Here is a 21,572-nt window from a genome sequence, read left to right on the forward strand (position 1 = left end):
TCTATTACTTTCTTGCTCACTCTCATGATAACAAAAACCTTTATGCTTTAGCCTATCAATTTATCACCAATTACTAGCCACTTCAGCAAGCTAGAGGATATTAAAAAAAAGGACAAAGCGAAGAAGGATGTACGTATACATTTGCATATACTTGTATACAAATCTCCATGAGTGTGTGTGCAGCCTGACAAAAAGAAGAAAATAAGAGTGCACCTGTTCAGCGACGCGTGTTGTCATTTTGTCATATGGATGAACATATGGACACTGTTAAGGAGATTCAGTTTTGTGAGACTTGAACAAAATTCGTGTCATGAATCCTTTCTCTTTTTTTCTTTTTTTTTTTTTTTTTTTTTTTTGTTTCTTTTTTTTTGTTTGACTTTACCAAATTAACTATTCGACATTTCAACAATGTACTAAGACTGCCTATGATCCCAAGTCCCGCGTCTGATTGGCAATCTCTCGTTTAATCACAAAACTAATTTATATGATCCATTTCTATACTTTTTCTCTAACTGCTTGAAAATAATAAAAAATAGCATCTAGTCTCCATCTAGACTCTGGATTCAAACTTCCGCAGTCATCATTAACAACAGCTGGGATCAACGTGGTCATTAAGTGTGGCTACGATACTACTGGAACAGCCGGATTGTTGGATGCAAAAAATATAAAACAAAGGCAAAAATATATATATATATCAGGAGAATTCCAGGACGTTTGTGTAAACACAGTAGAGGTGATAAATCCAATACCACTATAAGAAATTGTTACAGAACCCAGAAAACAGCCAGGAATTATGTCGACGAGCCTTCTCACTGACAGGCAACGTGAGGAACTGTAAGCGACATTACTTTTTTTTTTTTTTTTTTTTTTTTTTTTTGTTTTTGTTGTAGTTAACGAAAGGAAAAGAAAAAAGAACAATGCTAATGGCGATAACATCATCAACCTCATTTGTTCAATCTACCCTTGGTGATATGTGTTTGTATCATATTATATGCTAGTCACAAGGCCATTCTGGATTACTTGAGCGCCAGCGGATTTACACAGTCGTTCCAAATGCTCAGGACTGAGACTCACAACCAGGACTTTACACCAACACCAAAATCTGCTGGGTTATTGGAGAAGAAATGGACATCGACAATCCGAATGCAGAAAAAGGTAATACTTTTTTTTTTATGTTGAAAGTATTATTTTTCACATGCCTGTACCCAACTGCTTATCTCCTTTGGCCACGAGTATGTGCATATGTTTCACACTATGGGAGTACCAAGTCCGTTCGCCCCAGGACTCTACAATTTTTCGCGTCATTTTTTATTACTTTTTTTTTTAACAGGAAATACAAAGGAACAAGACATGTGGAAAAAAGTCAATATATGCATGTTATAACAAGGGAACTTACGAAAAGCAACAGCACCAACTTCTTTCAGCCATGCAGAGTGGAAAAAAAAAAAGAAAATGAAAATAGTCAACTTAATAGATTCTACTTGATTTCTCTCTCTCTCTCTCTCTCTTTTTATTTTATTTTATTTTATTTTATTTTATTTCCTTTTATTTCTCATCATTGTATAGATCATGGAGCTTGAAAAACAGGTGCTTGCGTTGCAGGAGGAACAGAAAAATGCGCCGATCAGAAAAGTAACAGATTCATCGGACTATATCCCCCGAGCGCCCGAGCTCCACACATTGACTGGCCATCGCAGTCCCATCACGCGCGTCGCCTTTCATCCTGTCTTTGGCGTCATTGCCTCTGCATCCGAAGACACAACAATACGAATCTATGACTATGAGACGGGAGAATACGAACGGTCGCTTAAGGGACATACCAAGGCTGTTCAAGATATTTCTTTTGATCCTAGAGGCAACTTTTTAGGTATGTAAAACAAAAACAAAAAAAAAAAAAAAAAAAAAAAAGCAAATACATATATTTATAGACAAAAAACATCTTTAGCTCAAACTTTTCATAATATCACATGCCAACCCTCTATTTTGTTTTCATTTTAGCATCATGCTCGATTGATTTGAGTATTAAAGTCTGGGATCTTCAACAGGATTACAAATGCGTCAAAACCCTGGTTGGACATGATCACAGCGTGTCTTCAGTAGTATTTTTACCTTCTGGTGATTCAATTGCATCTGCATCCCGGGATAAAACTATTAAAATTTGGGAGCTCGCTACAGGGTAAGAGAGCATTTTAACTTTTGATGTTTGTTCGTGAGATCGTGGACAATAAGCGTATTAATTGATTATATAACCTGTCAAATAGATTCTGTGTCAAGACAATTATAGGACATACTGAGTGGGTTCGATATGTTCAGCCAAGCCAGGATGGGCGTCTCCTTGTCAGCGCGTCAAATGACCAGGTATGAGCGCGACAAGGGAAAGTAAAAAAAGATTTATACTTTTAACGCAATCTAAACATTTGACTATATGAAAAACCTATCGATTAGACTGCACGCGTTTGGGATGTGGCAACAGGCGAATGCAAGGGTGAATTCAGAGGCCATGATAATGTAGTAGAATGTGCTATCTTTGCACCAGTGGAGTCTTATCCTTTCATTAAGGAGCTAATCGGCATTGATGTAAGATAATCTTTTATGACCACTGGTCATTGCATCAAGGAAGGCGTTAAACTGCAAAAACCTCTGAGTACTTATTTTTTTATTTTATTTTTCCGGCATGCAAATTTTTATTTGCAGCCAAAGGTCAGTGCCAGAGAACAACCCCTTCCTGGCCAATTCATAGCCACGGCATCCAGAGACAAGACGATCAAACTTTGGGACTCTACAGGAAATTGCATCGCTAATTTTGTAAGTCCGACATACTCAACCTCTCTCGCCTTTTTCTTTTCTCTCATGGCCCTGTCAGAGAGGATCTCATATAGCTCACACATCTGTCCATCCTATTTTATACCACTATTCGCCTCATTCACCTTATTCACCTTACTATTACCTAGGTTGGGCACGACAATTGGGTCCGTGGTCTGGTCTTCCATCCATCTGGAAAGTATCTTCTGAGTGCAGCTGACGATAAGACAATCAAAATCTGGGACTTAAAGGCAGGACGATGCATGAAGACATTGGAGGCACATCAACATTTCGTGACTTGTATCGCCTTTAATACTATACATCCGGTCGTAGCAACAGGCTCAGTGGACCAGGTATTTTTATAAAATCTCTTTGTGTTGAGCTTGATAGTATTAATTACATATGTAAAGAGGTATTGTTTAAAATTAACTTTGACTTTTTTTATTTTATTTTATTTTATTGATAGACTGTGAAATTGTGGCATTGTCGCTGATGATTTGTTGGCATTATTCATTTAATAAAGCATTCGCAAAAGGTTCTACATGGCTGGACTCGTCTTTATGGCGATGTGCTGAGTATGGATGATTTACTCAAGCATTTTAATGAATTGTTTACGTAGTAACGACCGCAAAACTGCCACCAATAGAGATTATTATTATTATCATTTTTTATCAGACAAGAAGAATAGGTTAATCTTAACCAAAATGGAATCAATGATAACGCGATCATTACCTTTTTTTTTTTTTTTTTTTTTTTTTTTATAAATAAAGTATACGTCTAAAATGAAAGATGAAAGTAGTGTTCACTTACGGATCTCTCCATGCTGAGCTTAATATGCTTGATATGTAAAAAGGAGCATTTTTAAAACTAACTCGGCATTTTTTTCTCTTTTCTTCGTGGTGATAGATTGTGGAATTGTGGCGTTACCGCTGAAGATTTGTTGGCGTTATTCATTTAAGAAAGCATTCGCAAAGGGTTCTACCTCGCTGGACTCGCTTTCAGGACTATGTGTTGAGTATGGATGATTTATTCAAGCATTTTAATGAATTGCTTATGAAGTAATGACTGCCACCCATTAGGGATTTTTATGTTTATACATACATATATCAGACGAGAAGTATAAGTCTATTAATCTAACAGAACCAACGTGGGTTCAATGATATTCTTTCAATAAGTATGAATAAAATAAATGTCCAAAATGGAATGCAAATTGAGATGCAGAGTGAAAGGCAAAGTTGGGCGAAAGCAGTCTTCAATATGCTTAATGAGTAAGGATGTCAATAACCTTAAAAAATGTAGAGTTTTTGCCTACAAAAAAAAAAAAAAAAAAAAAAAAAAAAAGAAAGAAAGGCAAGGAGAGACAAAGGGACTTTTCCCCCACTTCTTCTTTATCACTATAAATGAGTTGTGGTAATCATATGAAGCCTATAATCAAAGACCTTCTCTTTTCTATCCGAGAAATAAGAAGTAAGATGTCTCAAAGAGGCGTCAAAAAAGTCTGATTCCAGTTAAAAAAAGAAATCGAATGCTACTAATGTCGTTCGACGCTGAGGGGGAGGGGGGTGGAAGGAAGGAGAGACATATTTGTCTCCAAGGCATGGCTGTTGTGATGGATATAGAAATCATCATGAACCTAGGTAAAATGCGACAGTATAATCTAGAGGAACGGATTCTGCAGCAACAGCATAGGGATGGTGAGGTACACCCACTCTCTGAACGAGAGGCTGACTATACAAAAAAAAAAAAAAAATAAGAATTCAGTAGGCTAGCCCTCATCTACAGCAACCAAATATAGTGATACACCAGCCCACAAGAGAATGTTGGAGATGGTACTCGGAGCCTAATAATGATTTGTTACTACCACAACGCATGGTAGCTGAGTACTAATGTAACTTCGCGCAGTTGGAGCCGCGAGTAAGAATCCAGAGCTTTAGTATTGTTTACTTCCCACAACGATTGTTGTAAGACTTGGATGCGATCACTCAACGTACGTGATCCAAATATTTTGATTAAGGATACACCGCAAAGTTGCCCCTTGCTGTATATAAATGCCAGGATAAAGTGTTTCTGATGTTGTTAAGGGACTATATCCCTCTAGTTTCGACTCTGCTTGAAAACAGATACTGAACATTTACAGCGCTGTGTTATGTTTACTAAAGAGTTGAATTAACCCAACATGATAAGACACAGTAACTGATCACAGACCCCTTCGCAGATCCATTTACCGTCATGAGAAAAACGGGATTCTCTGCTGATGGGTTTATCCTAGAAAAAAAAAATATATATATATATATAAGAAAAGAACATATTCAAGCTGCGATTGTGGTTTTTTTTTTTTTTGTTCCCATTTTCTCCATACTTATCAGCTATGACAATAGTTCTTCAGAACCTGTGAAATTAGATATTCAGTCTTAAATAAACCTTGGATTTAGAGATGGAGCAAAAAAAAAAAAAAAAAAAAAAAAACACAAATGGTACTGAACTCGGTTTAACAGATTTGACAGATATAATTCACACTATGAAAATAGCAGGGAATACATGTTGCATGGAACAACGGCAAAGCATCCATGTTCTGCCGCGTGACAGAGTATGAGCTTGTTTGAGCTCCAATCACAATGCGACAGCAGGTATCAGAATGACTGAGTACCGCCACTCTCATGACCATCACAATTAAACCTAATGTGGCACAACAGACGCCACCAATTTTATACAGTTACACCAAACAGCTTGCGCCCATCTCCTCCATTTACATGAACATGTATATGTACATATGCTGTAAGAGCGTTAAATAGCGCAAAATAACCAATGCTACGTTGAAGTAGTAACAAGAGTAAGCTCAAGACGGCAATAACCCCCATCGATGATGGCATGGAAGGTCCGTTGAGGTTCATTACTGCATTACTGTTTAGATGCACACAGATCTCTAGATCAATAAAATGTATCGTCTGACCAAGTTTTCTCTAAAGCACGGCATCTCGATCCCTGTCCTCAAAAGCCAAACAGATGGGATTGCTGGTAAGCTAGCTTCTGTAGCTCCTTTCAATAGACGAGTGGCTGTTAAAAAAAAAAATATCTTTATCTTGCCGCAGCCTGACCAAAAAATTTTCTCCATGCCCGCTTTGACATCCACTTGATCCCAATTACGACAATGAAGATGTTTATGAAGAGATTGACTGCTGATTGATAACAAAAAGATAAAAAGGGGGTTTGGAGTGGGGGGAAGGGGGTGAGGGATGTGGAGAGAGTCTGAAATGAGGATGTTGTTGTCGCCTTTCCCCTAGCCTATGGCGAATAAAAAAAAGGGGGACAGGACTAAGACCCTCTGCCTTCCTCCATTCTCCTCATTTCCGTTTCCTTTTCAAGTATAATCCCTTGATTAGCAAAAAAAAAAAAAAAAAAAAAAGATGATTGAAAGGACGTGTGGGGGTACCTTGAAAAGCTCAAATGTAACAATGACCCAGAGGACTGGTATACAAAGTTCTATTAAAAGTAAAGGATAAGGAACAAAGACTGGTGAAGGGTTTAGAGCGAAAAGACAAAGAGAATATCGGCTTCGGACCATGTGAATAGATGTAGATCATCAAAAAGAAATGTTGTTCCTATTCCCAATCTGCGTGAATAATTTTTTTTTTTTGTCTCCATGCCTGCTCTACACAACTCCAAAAAGCGTGCTCTTGTTCCTCTTATTTTGAATGAGCGAGGTCTTAGGTGGAGAGTAGTTTTGGGTGGGAGAAGATTCATAGCTGCTGACGCATTTACAAGATTATCAATATCAATCAACACTATCATCACCATTATCTAAAAGCCAATACAGGTAGACAAACATCATAGGAGTCATTCCTGGCAAGTGTATTTTTTGCCGCGATAATTCTAGTCAAACATTGGTTACTATATAAAAAGAAGAGGCATCTCTCTTCTTACTTCTCTTGGACGCACTATCACCCTATGTCTCTACATCCCTTTCCTGCCTTATTTATACATGGGGTAAAGGAGGGACGAGATGAAGAATAGAAAGAACGTTTGACCCTTTTTTTTTTTTTTTTTTTTTTTTTCTTTCCTTCTTCACATAGAATATTTACGATAAGGGCAAAAGCGCAAGAATGGTTTTGGCCGATCTGCACTGTTTGGTACACCAACTGAGTCTTTAACATCTCAAGCGAGCATCATGAGCCAATATTACACATTACGGCTGCTCATTTGATTTGAATCATTTATATCAGTCATTAGGTATATATTTTAAAAATCTTTCTAGCCTATTGTGAGCGAGTAACAAAATGAAAGTAAAATAAAAAAAAATGCCTTTTGTAGAAATGAGTAATGAGGCCCCATCTTGCTGTGCTTCTATTTGTTCATGCAACGGAAACCATCCATATCAAAGTTAAGGAAAAATGGAGCACATGGTGCAAGTACAGAACCGGGCCGCATCGTGAAAGTAGGAAAATTTGACTCATGGATTTAAAGTTTGCAGCCTCATGTCAGCAGGGCACAAGTGTTCTTTATTTAATGATACAGAATACAGAAATATATTTTAATACAGTTGCAATCCAATGAAAGAAAAGAATCTATTATCACGCTATCGTCTCTTTTCGTGAAGGTATTTTGGTGTCATTTTGATGTGTAGTCAACAAGAAAAAATTAAGGATAGAATCAGCTACCCTTACTCCTGTTCCATACTTGGACAGGACTGGTGCAGATAAGACTAATGATGGTGATAGGGATGAAGGGACTCGTGCGATGAGGTATACATGTCCAAGGATTGGTATGGGTGTGCAAGGGGGGGCATAGGGTGCAGGAGCAATCGAATCGGTTTGGTCGGTGTGTGATTGTGGTTTGGATTGTTGTTGCTGTTGCTATGGCCCTTATTATCGCCATTGCCTATGCTCATATTTTGGATGGTCTTGAGGCTACCGTTACTGCTAATATTGATGTTGCTATGACGATGGTTCTCTAGTTCACTAAACAGGTCTCCAAACGAATCGTTGGTATCATCATCATCATCATCGTCATCATCTGGACCATATTCCGGCGCAGATTCATCATCTTGTTCATCCTCCTCCATTAGGTCCTCCAACACTGCATCTAGCCAGTCCTCTTGTGCCTGACTCAGCTCAAAGTCATAGTCCACCAACTGTGATTCAGCAAAGTAGGGCTGAAAGCCGAGACCGCAACCCGCATAATGGTTATCGATATGAGTAGGATAAAGGATGGGATCTGCGGAGTCCTCACCTATATCCATATCTACATCTACGTCCAGATCTTGCATCTGTATTTGATGAGCTGGATCAAGTTGGTCATGATGGTTTTGTCCTATCCGGCCCAGCTTGTTGTCAAATGAAAATGGACACCAAGGATGATTATAGGAAACGTCGTTTTTATTTGCTGTAGGTGAAGTGGATGGTGAAGAAGGGTGGTACAGGAAGGGCGGAGTCTGAGCATCGAGTGACTGCCGTGGTGGCAAAGGCGGAGTCAGCGTGGTTGATTGTGGGCGAAGCTGCTGCGGTGAGTCTTCTGAGGATGTGGAAGAGGGAAGAGTGTTACTTGAAGCTGGATTTGATGATGGTGATGATATTACAGAAGGGCCCGAGGGGGGATGCTGTTGTTGTTGTTGTTGTTGTTGTTGTTGTTGTTGTTGTTGCTGTTGGTTCAAAGCACCAGAGTGATGAGCAAGGAGGATATGACGGATAAGATTAGAATGAAGGAGCTGTTGCCGCAAGTCGAGCTGTGGACAGGTTTCGAGCTTATTGCAAGCAAAGCTGAAGAGGAATTCGGCGAATTCAGACGACATTGTGTAATGATTGTGGTAGTGATTGTTATTTTGGGTTGCAAATTGTAAGAGTATGCATGAAGTGGAGAGTGAAGAATGGAACGAATGAATGAATTAATGTGTAAATAAGAGAAAGAATGTAAGGAAGAAGAGAGCTCCTTTTGAATAAAAAGAAGAGAGAGAGAGAGAGAGAGAGAGAGAGAGAGAGAGAGAGAGAGAGAGAGAGGAAGAGAGGAGTGAGTGAGGAATAACAAAAGAAGAAGAGGAAGTAAAAGAAGTAAAAGAAGAAACAAAAGAGGCGAAGAGAGAAAAAAACAATGTTACAACATTCAGCATTCGCCATCGTCCCGCACGATGGCCTCAGGCGACTTATTTTTCGGTAAATAAAACAATTCAATCATTATTTTACTTTTAGTGTGGTTGCAACAGCAACGACGTGTCAAAAAAAGTTTTCTATCTGCAAGTCTATTTTGATTGAATCATGACTGCAGTGCGGATGAGTCAGGGCCTAGGAGAAGGAAAAGATGTATCAGTGTACTATCAAAGAAAAAAAAAAAAAAAAAGGTTTCATGAACCAAAGTAAGGGCAAGAAGAAAAAAAAAAAAAAAAAAAAAAAAAAAAGAAGAGGGAGAGAGAGGAACAGGAGGCAAAGCACCTTCCAGTGGACATGCATTTGCAAGTTGTTTATTTGTTTTATTTTTTTAACATGCTGCGGCCATAACATACTGCGTAATCATCATCTTCTTCGACCTGGACGATCGTCTGTTTCTTCAACATTCGATGCGCCTTCAGCTCCCTTGTACTTTCGTTTACCTCTTTGTCTGCCATAGCTGTAGTTTCGTTTGCTCCCATTTCTATCGCTGCAAGGGAGCCCATCACACTGTGAAATAAAATATATATTTCTATCTCTATCCAGCAAGGAGAAACACGCACTTTTTGAGTGTGTTGCATGTGTATCCTTCATGTAACCTGTATTTATATATGCGTATCATGATGAAGAAACGAACAAGAAAAATTGCAAATTTCCCCAAGACGTCGCATAATTTTCGTTCATGCATTGTAACCAATATGGCGCCATCGTTTTAGTTGACTACAAGAAACGAGTGTCATATTTCTGATTTTTAAGATGTTCAAATAAAAAATTGACATTCTTGGTATAAAACTTTTTTCTTGCTGCGGTAGAGGAGTGAACCAATGAAGGAGTTGAATCATCGGCTGACCTCCCGGTGCTGACAAAAAAAAAAAAAAAAGCATGAGTCTTACAGCTGATTTCCCGTTCTGGATCCAAATGGGAATAATCAAGTAGTTGTGAGGAGACATTTTTGCTGACCAAATGAGCAATATGCAAGAAATATCTCTTGTTCTATAGAGCGTAAGTGATCTTCATGCTGTCTGGACCTATTTCATTATTCATTCGTATGATCTCGCCAGAGTGAAGTTGCTTGAGAAAACCTCATATTCGTCAGTCAAGTCACTAGCAGACTCCATGTTAGGCTTGAGACCAGTCTTGTCATGGAAGAGTTCAAAGCCATCACAGCTTATGCGTGTATTGGAGCAGCTTAATAACAATCTTACCTGTCTTTTTTTTTAATGGTACTGCTTCGTCAAGCTTGCTTTTCTGGATTGCTAAGAGCCAGGCTCATCCAAGACGACACATATCCAGAGCACAGGCTCTAACTATATACGAGTTGGGATGGTTGAGCAACACGACTGATGTTCGTAGCCTCTGGGATACTGCGTCGGAGCCTTTGGGCGGTAAGAAGCCGTATTCTGGTCTGCATCTATACTACACGATCATCATTTCCATCCTCATCCTCATCCCCACTCTTCTACACCTTTTTTTTTCTTGGTATGAGGACAGTATAGATGCCTTACCAGAACCAACCACAGGGGATGTCATAGGATGCTAGTCGTTGTAAGCATGGCTGGTCTTGATAGTATCTTTCAAGTTGCGAACAGATACACCCATACGCTGAGTATTTCAAGCTTCCCTACCCTTGTGTTTGAGCTCCTTGTCCTTTTTGGCTCTCTTGGCCATTTGATTGTTCTTACCTTCGTTTTTAAGAATGGACGTTGCTGTTGATGACACCGTCCGTCGGATATCTTTAATACCCCTTCCTTTAATACCCCTTCCTTTAAGCACTGATTTCTTCGGCAATTTTTTTTTTTTTTTTAAAAAAAAAAGAATGGGTTAGTGCTTTCATTTCTTCCAGTCATGACGTTCTCTGCATGAAGTACACATGCATTTACTTGGAACTCCGCTCGGCGCCCCTTTTCAATGGCTTTCGTGTGTCGTACATTCTCAATCTCCGTAACTGGGCTGCAGGTTCAAAGCAGATGCTCTCAACGGAATCCAAATGCAAAGGTCTTGATATCGAAAGGCCTCCGTCTCATGTTTTCCATCACGTTTCATCCAACATGCTCTTCATATTACCTGATCGTAGACGTTGAATGATACTTTGGTTCCTTGTTAGCCCAATCTACGGATATTGCTCGAGTGGCCATTAGCACGGACAGCGGCGAAGAACACCCAGGCCCTGGCGTATAGCCAGACCAGGCGCGCAGACAACGCGTTCCTTCCGATAAACTCCGAAGCATCCGCATTGCTGCGGCAGTGGGCGTATGACCGCTGATAGCTGAAGAAGTGTGCGTCGCCACTGGTCGCAGCCTTTTGATAGATAGGCATTGATACGCGCCACGATGTATGTGTCTGATTCAGTGGGAGATGGTATATTACAAAAGGCTATGGTATATACTTTTTCTTTTTTTTTTTGTAAAATAAACTCTTCTGTTGATCTCTAGATGCCATATGTTTCACTCCAGCCTGACAAAATGACCTACTTTGCGTGGTATGGGCATTCATGTGCAAAGTTTTAAGCAGGCCACTGGGAGAGCATAACAAAATGTTTCAGTTTTTCCGTTCTCTTGAAATATTAAACGTTGGTTGATCAAAAGCATCCCGAAAAATAGACGAAGGATAGTTGAATGTTGCCTATCACAGCGAAACCTGCCATTATCTACAGAGCGACTTAAATGTGGCGCATGACAGTTTGTCCAGTTAGAACAGTTAGAAACAGACATACTAAAGTCGCAAAATCAATTGATGCAATTATTCCTCATTCCATCCTGCCTTCCCAAGTGAGATGCTCCTTTTCATTCCTAACCAGTTGCATTCGGATTAAGAAATCTCATCATCAAACAAACGCGTGTCAAGTTTACCTCATTTATTACTTGATATTTTTATCATCCACTTTATTTTTCTAGCTTGTGCTCCTTAATTCAACACGTCAAAGCAACGCTTTGTAACCGTATAGTATCTGCCTGCACCTAGGTATACTTTTATATGTTATGAAGGAGCATGACTGGGACTTCTGTACATATGCCTTGAATTTGTCTCCAAAAGTTTTCTATGCTCTTCAGACTGATTACAATGGTATTTTAGATGGGCTTAAAGGTGCTCAATAAGGTTGAGGTAAGCGAAGTTGATCACCAAGTATCTTCAATCTTGGGCTTGTTAAGATGAATCTTTATTGTTTTTTTGCTGTATGTGTAGTTGCATTGCTATGTTGAGAAATGTGGATTGCTAGATCTACACTGTGCGATACTAATTTTAGATTAGGGAGCCTAGTCTTGTAGCACTTTGAGATATATATTGACACAGTAACTTTTCCTGGAATCCAGTAAGCATCTCTAAGTCGCTATAATGAGTCCTATAGATCCAGATCATTACCTTATTTCCACCTTCTTGCCTCTTTTGACTTGATGTTCAACTCAGCGCTCAACGCAGCATTCGCCATGGAAGCAGAGTTATGGCAAGGAAATGCATAATATACCTGGCATACATGGCATATTCTCCTTTTTCACCGAGACATTAAAGAAAATGAAGATCAAAAGTTTATTTTGGCACGTGTTTATTCAACGATCTAACGATTTAACGATTTATTTTTATCGTGAATGCAATTGATCAGGAATGAAGAGAATGAGATGAACATCTGGATTTTTGCCACCAATAGATCTTTTCAAGTTCTTGTGACGAATATTTTTCAATTGATACACAAACATGTGGTCTGAAAGACCCTGACATCTCATCCTATAAATTTTTTTTTTTTTTTTTTATGTTGTCATTCTGCTGTGATAATAAAGATAGCCTCGCACACATTGGGCGAAGCACATGTTTGCTTATGACGTATTTGTACAATTAGTGTTAAATGTAACATGGTCATGTTAACTCTTAGTGTCCCATTCAAACTCGGATCTTGATAGTAGATGGTAGTGTTAGGGGAAAGATATATAAATATGACTAATTGGACTTTATATATGCTCCTACATCAATTTTTTTGTTTCTTTGTCCTTTGATTCTTGTTTACCACATGTAGAAAAGAGATAAAAGACAACAGGACGACATGTTTCAAGTTTCAACTTTTAAAGTTTGTCAACAAAAACCTCCAAGGAATCTTTATAAAAACAGAAATCAGCGGTTAGTTAAAAGAAGTTCCCAGATTCCTTTTATTCTCTCTTTGAAGGTTTTCAGAAATTAATGGAATACTAGCCATACTCCATATTATTAAACACTAACGATTAGTATGCATATTCGATGAACGAGTTTTAATACATGCTCGACCCTCAGACATTCTAAAAATTAATCGCTCATTCCGCGGAATGAGGGAACAGGAAAGCATGGGCAAATGAAGGAAAATCTATTATGCTCCATGTTGTCTTTGATCGATCGAAAAGTGACCACTTCGGTTGCAATGAGACCTCTTGTGCCACGTAAGATTAAAAGCTTAATGTTTATTTCAATTGCATGCTCTCTCTTTATATTTCTCTCTTTCTCTTTCTCTTTCTCTTTCTCTTTCTCTCTCTCTCAACCTTTTTATTTATCACATTTGGATGGCTGTTTCGATCTCTCTACTCACTTTCATAGTGGCTGTATCGGTCCCCTTGGTCGGATTTGGTGCACAAAAGCTCTACAGATCATTCATAGCTGGGCGGGGTAAAGCGCTTCCTAGCCTTAGCAGCCTTAGTCATATGCATTCGAGCAGCGCCTATCCCGAAGATTACTATCCAGGTAAGGCAGGGTCAGCACAAGAAAGGGAGAGAGAGAAAAAGAAGATTTTTAATTGAATCCCTAACGTTTTTTTCTAATCTTACATTTTTATTGTAGGTGGACACTATGCAGAGTTGACATTCGGAGAGACTCACTACTTCCGTTTTGGGCCAGAAAACGGGAAAAAGGTACAAGACATCTTGCTTTACAACTTGCAAAGGCTATTATCCTGTGATTTACCTCTATTTCTTACTGAACAAAAAAAAACCTCTTCCTGTAAATGCACTTCATTATTTATATAGATTGTGTTTGTACACGGCCTCTCAATCCCAACCTCTGTTTATAAAAAGGTTGCTCGCCATATGGCCGATAATGGATGCCATGTCCTCTTATATGGTAATAAAGCTCTTTATTTGTCGTGGTGTTAATTTGTCACCGATGTGTTAACTTTTTTTTTTTTTTTTTTTTTTCCTGGCAGATCTGTATTCGCGTGGTTATTCGGTTGGGCCAGCAAAAGATCACGATCCTTTTTTGTACGTTACTCAGCTAATGGAACTACTGCAACATGTTCAGTGGGATCGATGTAATTTTGTTGGACTATCACTGGTAAGGGTCTCCGCCTAACATTATGTGCTTGGCATGCTTAGTACACGTGTTTTTCGAAGTGCTGATATTTGCATTTTTACCTTGTGAGAATATCTTACAAATAGGGAGGAGGCATTGTTGCCTGCTTTGCTCAACAATTCCCAGATGTCGTCGAGTCGGCGACATTTATTGCACCCGGTGGACTTTTATTAGTAAGTTGAGTTCATGTGTTCATGTATTTAATATTATGCTACCTGAGTTTTTTTTTTTTTTTTTTTGCATTTAAGTACTTCAAACTAATATTATGGGTCTTTGAAGCCTTCTGAGATGCCCTGGGTTGCCAAACTATTTTTGCTGCCATATACTGAAGACATTTGTAATCACAAGGCCATCAGGAATTATTTTTCAAAAAAGAACATCGAGTCTCTGCGAAATGAGTTCAAAAACGAAAAACATGTTCCCGCGTCTGTTGAAGAAGCTGCCGAAATCTTGGATCTACAATTTAGATACCATCCAGGGTATGCCCGAGGATTGATGTTGACGCTTAAAAAGTTCCCTTTTTCCGGGTTATTCCCCCAGTTTGCGTCATTGCAGGACCATACGTTTCCTGTACAGGTGATCTGGGGTACGCGGGATAAGGTTGTGCCTGGAACAACTGTGGAAACTCTTCAGAAACTGGTTCCTCGGATCAAAGTCACCAAAGTTGAAGGGGCAACACATAGCATTGTTATGACGCATCCGGAAACCATTATTAAACAACTTGAGGGTTTTGTCTGTTGAGTTTGCCTTTGACAAATCCATGAATAAGCTTCAATTGGGGATGCATGTAGAGGAACAAGTCTTTCCTCTAATTGCACACCTTTCGATCTTTCAATTCGATATTTAAACCAATAATAAAGACACAAAATGACATAGCCCTCTTTGTTTTTTCTTCTTCTCATTCATTCCAAGCACATTCACTTGCATCGCTCCCCATCCGTCATGCCCACTACCCCTTCTACATTAAGCTCCCGCCTACAGGACCTTGTCAAGGTAACTAAACTAAACTCACTCTTAACACGTATCGAACCCGAGTTATCCAGCAGGACAACGGAAACAAATCTTAAAAGCAAAAAAAAAAAAAAAAAAGAGTTAGTGGGGGCAACCAAAAACAATGTTTTTTATTCATAATCAAACGATGTTTGCTCTATTTAAAATGGAGGAATGGAATGGGTAAGAGGAGTTGTATACCATGATACACCTTGTGAGGGCTGGATTTCTCTAGAGGTACAAACGATCAATCTTTATCATGTTATGAAAATGCTTCTCTCACTTATCCCACGGGATTGCTTGCGTCCAATTTGCTGTTTCTCTTTTTCTGACGACGTCTTTGCGTAACGATTCGCAAAAAAATACTCATCGAATGATTGAATGACTGAATGACTGAATGACTGAATGACTGAATGACTGAATGACTGAATGACTGAATGACTGAATGACTGAATGATTGAATGATTGAATGACTGAATGACCGTTTTTTTTTTTTTTTTTTTTTTTTTTTAATTGGCATAGGGTCCTCAATTCGTCTGGTGGATAGGTCATGTCGTGTTGTTGATCTGCACGGCTTTCTATCTGCCTTACTGGCTCACTTTTAACTATAAGGCTGGTTCGCATTGGTACACGCGCGCTTTCCTTGGTGCTATTATCAGCTATGGTGTGGTCGTGTACAAGTCTTTCCCTGTAAGTATTTTTTTTAGTATATAATCAAATGTCTATTCGTCAATAACGCAGTGTCAGGAGATGATACTACGCAGCAGGATGTAGCGGTAATCATGGTATCAACCTGTCAGGGTGAAATCCAGTCAATCGGAGAGAAGATTTTTTTTTTTTTTTTTTTTTTTCGATTGTGATCGGAAACTGCCAGGAGAGCCCTATTGGTTGCTACTCCAAATAGCCAACAAAGTGGTTAATGTCTTTGTATAGTACGACAGAAAAAAGGACTGAGTTAGAGGATCGAGCATGCAACTGTTCCCACCACAAAGCTCGCTATCATTAAATAAAAATATCCACAAAAAGGACGTTGCTCTCCAATACTCCAATACTAACATACTTGCATGCCTTTATTAATTTTTATGGCCTTCTGGATTTGTAACCTGGATATGATTAGCAAATTAAATTTGAGGCCCAATTTCTGCAGAGCATGTTTGTCGAAGAGAACGTTCAGTATTTCTTGATGGCCATCTTCTGGTGGCGTTCAACGCCTATGCTCGGTAATGGATGTACCAAGGTTTCCAAAAATGCGGTGTCCACAAGTTGTATTTGTTCTTGCTGACATTTAGAAACCTTTTTTTTTTTTTTTTTTTTTTTTAAACTATCATCTCTTTTAAGCACCATTAATTCCATATGCTATCTTTGCATTCTTCAATGCAATCACATACATCAGGACCAACATCATCCCAGCCATCTCTCCCCCCTCTGAGACTGATCCCAAGGCTTCTCAAGCTACAGGACTTTCACAAAAAATCCTGAACTTTACCAGGAACAATCATGCTAAGGCCATGGCATTTGTTGCCTATGTCGAGGTCATTGGTGTCATGGGCTCGTTGATCCTTGGGGCCATTACGTAAGCTTTTTTTTTTTATTTTTTTTTTATCTATCGAAATGACATATTATTTTTTACTTTGAATCTAAGTAAGGGGGTTTTTTTTTTTTTTTTTTTTTTTTTTTTTTTTTTTAATGTAGGTTCCAATCGTCATTCTTCTCACCACTCTTATATGCCAACTTTTTGCGTTTCCGCTACTTCTTCTCTATCCACACTCGTGCCACATTTGCGCTTCTTCGTGCTCGCATGGATGCCCACGTCATTGGTAACCCAAAGCTCCCTCCCAAAGCCATTAAGGCATACGAGGTCTTGCGTGGGGCTGTCACCCGCTTTGGTATGGCCGCTGTTCAGCAACCCACTGCTGCTCAGTAACTCCTCCAATGCCATGTTGCTAGCTATAGTGTTCATCTTATGTATTAAAAAAAGCTCGCATCTACCTTGTTGGGAATCGCATGTTTTTTCAATGTTGTTTCGTTATCTTTATTAACCTTTGTATATGAATGGGAGATGAACTATGCTAAATGGTGGATAAAAAAAAAGTCAAGAGAGCCATGATAAACATGCGGGAAAAAAAATTCATGATAATAAAATGATATCCATTGTTCTTGATACTCCTTTATGCTTTGGGAGCAGCTGCGGCAGCCTCAGCAGCTTTGATGGCATTTGCTTCGGCTGTCTGGAACAGATGCATAATAAAGTCCTGCTGCTCCTTTGTTGTGGCCTTGGTAAGCTCGCTATACGAGGTTGGGTGCTGTTGTTGTAATGCGGTGAACACATCGCGGAAGAGAATATAGGGGTCCAGATTATCCAGTGGCGACTCAAAGTAAAGCTCTTCTTCCAGTTCATCCCACAATGACTCTTCGTCATCCTCACGATCAGCGGGACGATTCTTGGAGGCTTGCTTAGCCAGATATTCAATGTATTCGTGGCCTTCGTCAAAGACATCCTCCTCGTCATCAACCCATTCCTCCTCAACAAGATCTGCTTCTGGGTGAAGCACATCATTCTCACCCTCTTCATCCTCATCATCTCCGATATCGTACATCTTTTCCATTTCTTTGCGCTCTAGATTTTTTTTTTTTTTTTTTTTTTTTTTTTGAGAAATTAATTCAACGGATCAGTCTCCATAATACAAGTAGGTCAGTCAAAAAAAAAAAAAAAAAAAAAAAAAAGAGGTGGTTGATACACTTACTTGCTTGGGCTTCGGGAAGTCCCTCAAAATTGCTCAAGATACCATTTAAAATTTGAGACCATCCGCTCTGAAGCGCAGGCGGCTGCTGCTCGACAGGGACACTGAGAATAGAGCACAACGCAACAATCGACAATTTCTTGTCATGAACACGCGATAACTTGTCCAAGCTTGTGAACCAAACTGTCAAGAAGCGTTGAGTCCAGCCATTCTCTTCCAGGATACGCAGTGTAATTGAAGGATTGTAATATAAAGCGTTCATGACAACCTCGACCGCCTGAATACGGAACTCAGTCATCCGGATGCGCTCTGGTGGAGCGAGATGCTCAAAGACTAGGGCCAAAATAGGGCCTACATACTTGTCGACATGTCCCCTGCAATTCAACAATAGAGATTCTGCCAGTTTACAGCCCGAGACGCGATCATTTTCGCCCAAACGGTCGCTTTTCATGACGGTCTCAAAAATGTCATAGATCATATGCTGGACATTCTCGTTGCTAATAACAACATCCTTGCCGTATGAGATATAGTTGTCGAGAGATGGAAGCATTTCTTCTATAAAGTCCAAAGCAGACTCCTTGAAGGTCTTGTAGATTAGCTCAAAGACGCTCCACATATTAGGGGAGATAGTCTTACCCGAGAACGTAAAGCTGTCAATGATTTCAAAAACACCATCAAAGAGATCATGGATCGCATTCTGAAGCGTGAACTGAATAGCAGGCATGAGCGCCATCTCAAGTTGATTCATGACCTCAGGTGTGCTCTCAAGACTGAGGATTAAAGTACCCATGGTCTTCAGAACACCCATTGCAGCCATGGTCTTGTTTGAAGCCTCGTCGAGTGCAGCGTCGTCAAGATCATCAAGTCCATCAATTCCTTTGTCCATGTCCTCACAAATGCGCAAGAACGTGTCGCGCAGCTGCTCGCAAAGTTGGACCGCAAAAGGAGCCAGGTCTTGAGCAAAAACCTCAACAAACTCGTCCATGACTTCCGCTAATGTGTCCACATCAATTTGGCTAGTCATGGCCAACAGCTCGTGCATGACAAATTTGAGATGAGGTTTCATAGCTTCACAGACTACCTCATGACGGATCATAGGACGAAGAGCCAAAGCGGCAGTAACTTTAACCGGGAGCTCCTGATCACGGAGGCATTCCATCAAGCCAGCAAATGCAATCGCCAAATTATTTTTATCATTAAAATCCAAATCGCTAAATTGATTGATCATCTCGCAGGCCTGTTAATTTGGAAAGAAGCCGAGGGTCCTTTGTTTCGTCAATAAGCAGGCATTAGGGTTTCAAAAAATAAAAAAAGTGAGAAAGAAAAAAATAAAAGTTAAAGGAGAAGAACTTACACGAGCGCGAAGGAAAGGATATTGGCTCTTTAATTCGGGAAAGACATGATTGACAAAGAGAGGCTCCATCATGCCCGCCAATGATTTCTAAATGAGCAATAAAACAAACAACCACAGGTTAAATATTGTAATCCGTAGAAAGAACTTATGCCCAAGATGGTATCCAGTAATAAGATTCTTAAAGCCGCACTGGCTCACCTTGCGCAGGATCAAAGTCGACAAAGCACCAATCATAACTAGAGCGCCATCCTTTTCTCTGGGATTCTTTGAATCAGTAGACGCTTCACTGTATTTTTGAAGAACATTATTAGCAAGCGTGAGGGTTTGCATGAAAGCGTTCTGACGATAGCGAGCCATGACAGTCAAAAAATTAACGGCAGCAGCGGAGGGGCTTGTAAAGTCTTCCAGCATGTCAATCTTGGCGTGAACATATTCAACAGGATCGTCAAGCCAGAGAGCTTCATCTGCAGCAGTGAAGCACAACTGAGGGAAAATGAAATGGGTAATCAGTGTCTCAGAATGAGGCTTCATAAGGGACCAGATATGCTTGTCTTTCACACTAAAAAAAAGGACATAAAAAGAAGCGAAGTAATGGTGAGTCAAATGATAGTGTTAATGAGCAGTAGAGTACTGATCCAATATCATGCTGTTCAGGTCTTATGTACCATTCTTCAAAAAAGTTTCCAATCAGGCAGAGTACGCGCGGGCTTATCCAAGCCTGCTTAGCAATCCAAAGCTCAACTTGTTTTAAGTAAGCAGTCAAAATATTGGGTGCAAAGTTGGAAACAAATGTCTTGGCAAAAGGTTTGAATTTGGAATCTGCAGGCAAGGATACAGGGTTTCCGTATCTAGTGTAAAGACGGTTCAAACACTGATAAGCCCAACGCTTGGCCTTCCACCAAGGGTGCTTCTCTAGCTCTTCAGGGTCAGTAGGAAGGCCTTCTGTGGGGACAGGTTTCTCGACCATTTGAAGAAGCAGAGTCCCCCACGGAATCAATGAAGCAGTGTCTCGCTGGCGTTCTGAAAGATCAACCTGGATGGTATAGTGGTAGCATTTGAAGATCAGTTTGAGCATTTCTGCAGCTTCGACATTATTAGCACTTATCAGTCCTGCTCCGATCTGTTGAATCGCAGGGAAGAAAGTCGAAATAATCTCATCCAGTGGCTCGCGCTCCTCGATTTTAAATCTATACATTAAGGAGGAAGTAAATAAATAAGAAATAAAGATAAGCGAAGTGAATAACTGTATAGATTTTTTTTTTTCTAATAATAATAAAAAAAAGAAACTGATGTAGGGTAGACGAGCTGCCATTATGCCATAATCTTTCGTACTTGTAGACGCGGAGGACTTCTTTCAAAGCAATAAGGCCAACAAAGACAATCTTATGGTCTTGAGACTGAAGTAATGTCTGGACAGTGTTGAGATAGCCAGGAAACTTTTGAGGAAAGTCGTTAGACAAGATTGTGCCTAAGACAGTAATCAGCTGTGTGCTGTGAACAATAATTTAGTTTCATCAGTCAGTTGATTATCATGAGTAATAATTACTTGATAAAAGGAGAGTTATATAGTGAGTAGACTTGTCCCTTTACCGAACAAGGGGAGGGGCGGAGACAAGAAGTTGCAAGATGTTTGACTTGATGGTATCCTTGTCAGCCTCTGCGATCTTGAGGTGATCCGTATTGTCCTGCTCTGGCTCGTACCAATAGCGTCTGACCGCGTTCTTGAAGTAGATGGAAGCTGTTGTGGGAAAATAAGGATAAGGCTGTGAGAATCTCGGTCACTTTATTACTCAAGTTACTTTGACATTAAAAGCATTAGTTTAGTTTCAAGTCCTACCAGCCTGACGAACATGGATCTCAGATTCTTCAGCACCAACAATCTGCATAGATTGAATGAGTATTCCCTGTGTATTCTCCAGCTAGCCAATTGAAAGGGAAAAAACGTATACATGATGAATAAATGTCATCGATTGTAGTCTGCACTACACGGGATGATAAAGGCGTGAATACATCTTTGGGATATGTGGTTGGGTGTTTTAAGTTTTTGTTCAAGAAGTGCCTGTCTATCATACCTGCTTCAGCTTTAGTTCCGCCTGCATCCGTAGATTAGGATCGGGCTGGAAAGTCGCCTGGAAAAGCTGGTAGAGGCCTTGAATGTCCATTCTGATCTCCTGTTAATTAATAAAAAGAAATGAATGAGGAGAGGGGGAAATGGGACAAGACTTAAGAAATGACAGAAAAAGATCAACA

At 39.7% G+C, this 21,572-nt stretch overlaps 5 protein-coding genes across 5 annotated transcripts; 3 read left to right on the forward strand and 2 right to left on the reverse strand.

Moving 5' to 3' along the window:
• Positions 1–376: 376 nt before the first annotated feature.
• Positions 377–3,529, forward strand: BCR41DRAFT_361254 (WD40-repeat-containing domain protein). The gene is made up of 11 exons (XM_022025492.1): positions 377–408; positions 453–456; positions 537–834; positions 999–1,155; positions 1,567–1,867; positions 1,999–2,176; positions 2,262–2,358; positions 2,446–2,577; positions 2,695–2,805; positions 2,952–3,155; positions 3,269–3,529. Exons 3-11 carry the CDS (start codon positions 794–796, stop codon positions 3,293–3,295), a joined length of 1,248 nt encoding a protein of 415 aa, XP_021877382.1. The 5' UTR covers positions 377–408; positions 453–456; positions 537–793; the 3' UTR covers positions 3,296–3,529.
• Positions 3,530–7,270: 3,741 nt separating this feature from the next.
• Positions 7,271–8,737, reverse strand: BCR41DRAFT_361255 (hypothetical protein). The gene has a single exon (XM_022025493.1). It carries the CDS (start codon positions 8,585–8,587, stop codon positions 7,502–7,504), a length of 1,086 nt encoding a protein of 361 aa, XP_021877383.1. The 5' UTR covers positions 8,588–8,737; the 3' UTR covers positions 7,271–7,501.
• A 4,719-nt stretch (positions 8,738–13,456) lies between these two features.
• On the forward strand, positions 13,457–14,978 carry BCR41DRAFT_311778 (Alpha/Beta hydrolase protein; the record flags this gene model as incomplete). Its single annotated transcript, XM_022021054.1, has 6 exons — positions 13,457–13,634; positions 13,731–13,801; positions 13,916–14,009; positions 14,092–14,219; positions 14,324–14,410; positions 14,517–14,978. 6 exons carry the CDS (start codon positions 13,457–13,459, stop codon positions 14,976–14,978), a joined length of 1,020 nt encoding a protein of 339 aa, XP_021877384.1.
• A 777-nt stretch (positions 14,979–15,755) lies between these two features.
• BCR41DRAFT_311758 (hypothetical protein) lies at positions 15,756–17,151 on the forward strand (the record flags this gene model as incomplete). The annotated part of the gene is made up of 4 exons (XM_022021053.1): positions 15,756–15,917; positions 16,345–16,447; positions 16,566–16,800; positions 16,920–17,151. Coding segments are annotated over 4 exons (732 nt in total), but the record flags the coding sequence as incomplete, so codon positions are not given.
• Positions 17,152–17,247: 96 nt separating this feature from the next.
• Positions 17,248–21,555, reverse strand: BCR41DRAFT_425239 (armadillo-type protein). The gene is made up of 9 exons (XM_022030556.1): positions 21,395–21,555; positions 21,160–21,241; positions 20,913–21,060; positions 20,655–20,813; positions 19,988–20,509; positions 19,521–19,881; positions 19,323–19,409; positions 17,972–19,205; positions 17,248–17,844 (listed from the first exon to the last, which is right to left on the reverse strand). Exons 1-9 carry the CDS (start codon positions 21,482–21,484, stop codon positions 17,396–17,398), a joined length of 3,132 nt encoding a protein of 1,043 aa, XP_021877386.1. The 5' UTR covers positions 21,485–21,555; the 3' UTR covers positions 17,248–17,395.
• Between the last annotated feature and the right edge of the window lie 17 nt (positions 21,556–21,572).

The sequence above is a fragment of the Lobosporangium transversale genome, assembly GCF_002105155.1.
Source record: "Lobosporangium transversale strain NRRL 3116 chromosome Unknown BCR41scaffold_47, whole genome shotgun sequence".
In the NCBI taxonomy this organism is placed as follows: Eukaryota; Fungi; Mortierellomycota; class Mortierellomycetes; order Mortierellales; family Mortierellaceae; genus Lobosporangium; species Lobosporangium transversale.

Bases quoted from the DNA above. Each gene is read 5' to 3' on its own strand.
- BCR41DRAFT_361254 (XM_022025492.1), top strand. From the start codon at position 794: ATGTCGACGAGCCTTCTCACTGACAGGCAACGTGAGGAACT. The intron at 1,868-1,998 runs GTATGTAAAACA...TTTTCATTTTAG, and splicing joins TCCTAGAGGCAACTTTTTAG to CATCATGCTCGATTGATTTG. The intron at 2,578-2,694 runs GTAAGATAATCT...TTTTATTTGCAG, and splicing joins AGGAGCTAATCGGCATTGAT to CCAAAGGTCAGTGCCAGAGA.
- BCR41DRAFT_361255 (XM_022025493.1), bottom strand. From the start codon at position 8,587: ATGTCGTCTGAATTCGCCGAATTCCTCTTCAGCTTTGCTTGCAATAAG.
- BCR41DRAFT_425239 (XM_022030556.1), bottom strand. From the start codon at position 21,484: ATGGACATTCAAGGCCTCTACCAGCTTTTCCAGGCGACTTTCCAGCCC. The intron at 20,814-20,912 runs GTAAAGGGACAA...TATTGTTCACAG, and splicing joins TCCGCCCCTCCCCTTGTTCG to CACACAGCTGATTACTGTCT. The intron at 19,882-19,987 runs GTACATAAGACC...CCTTTTTTTTAG, and splicing joins GGAAACTTTTTTGAAGAATG to TGTGAAAGACAAGCATATCT.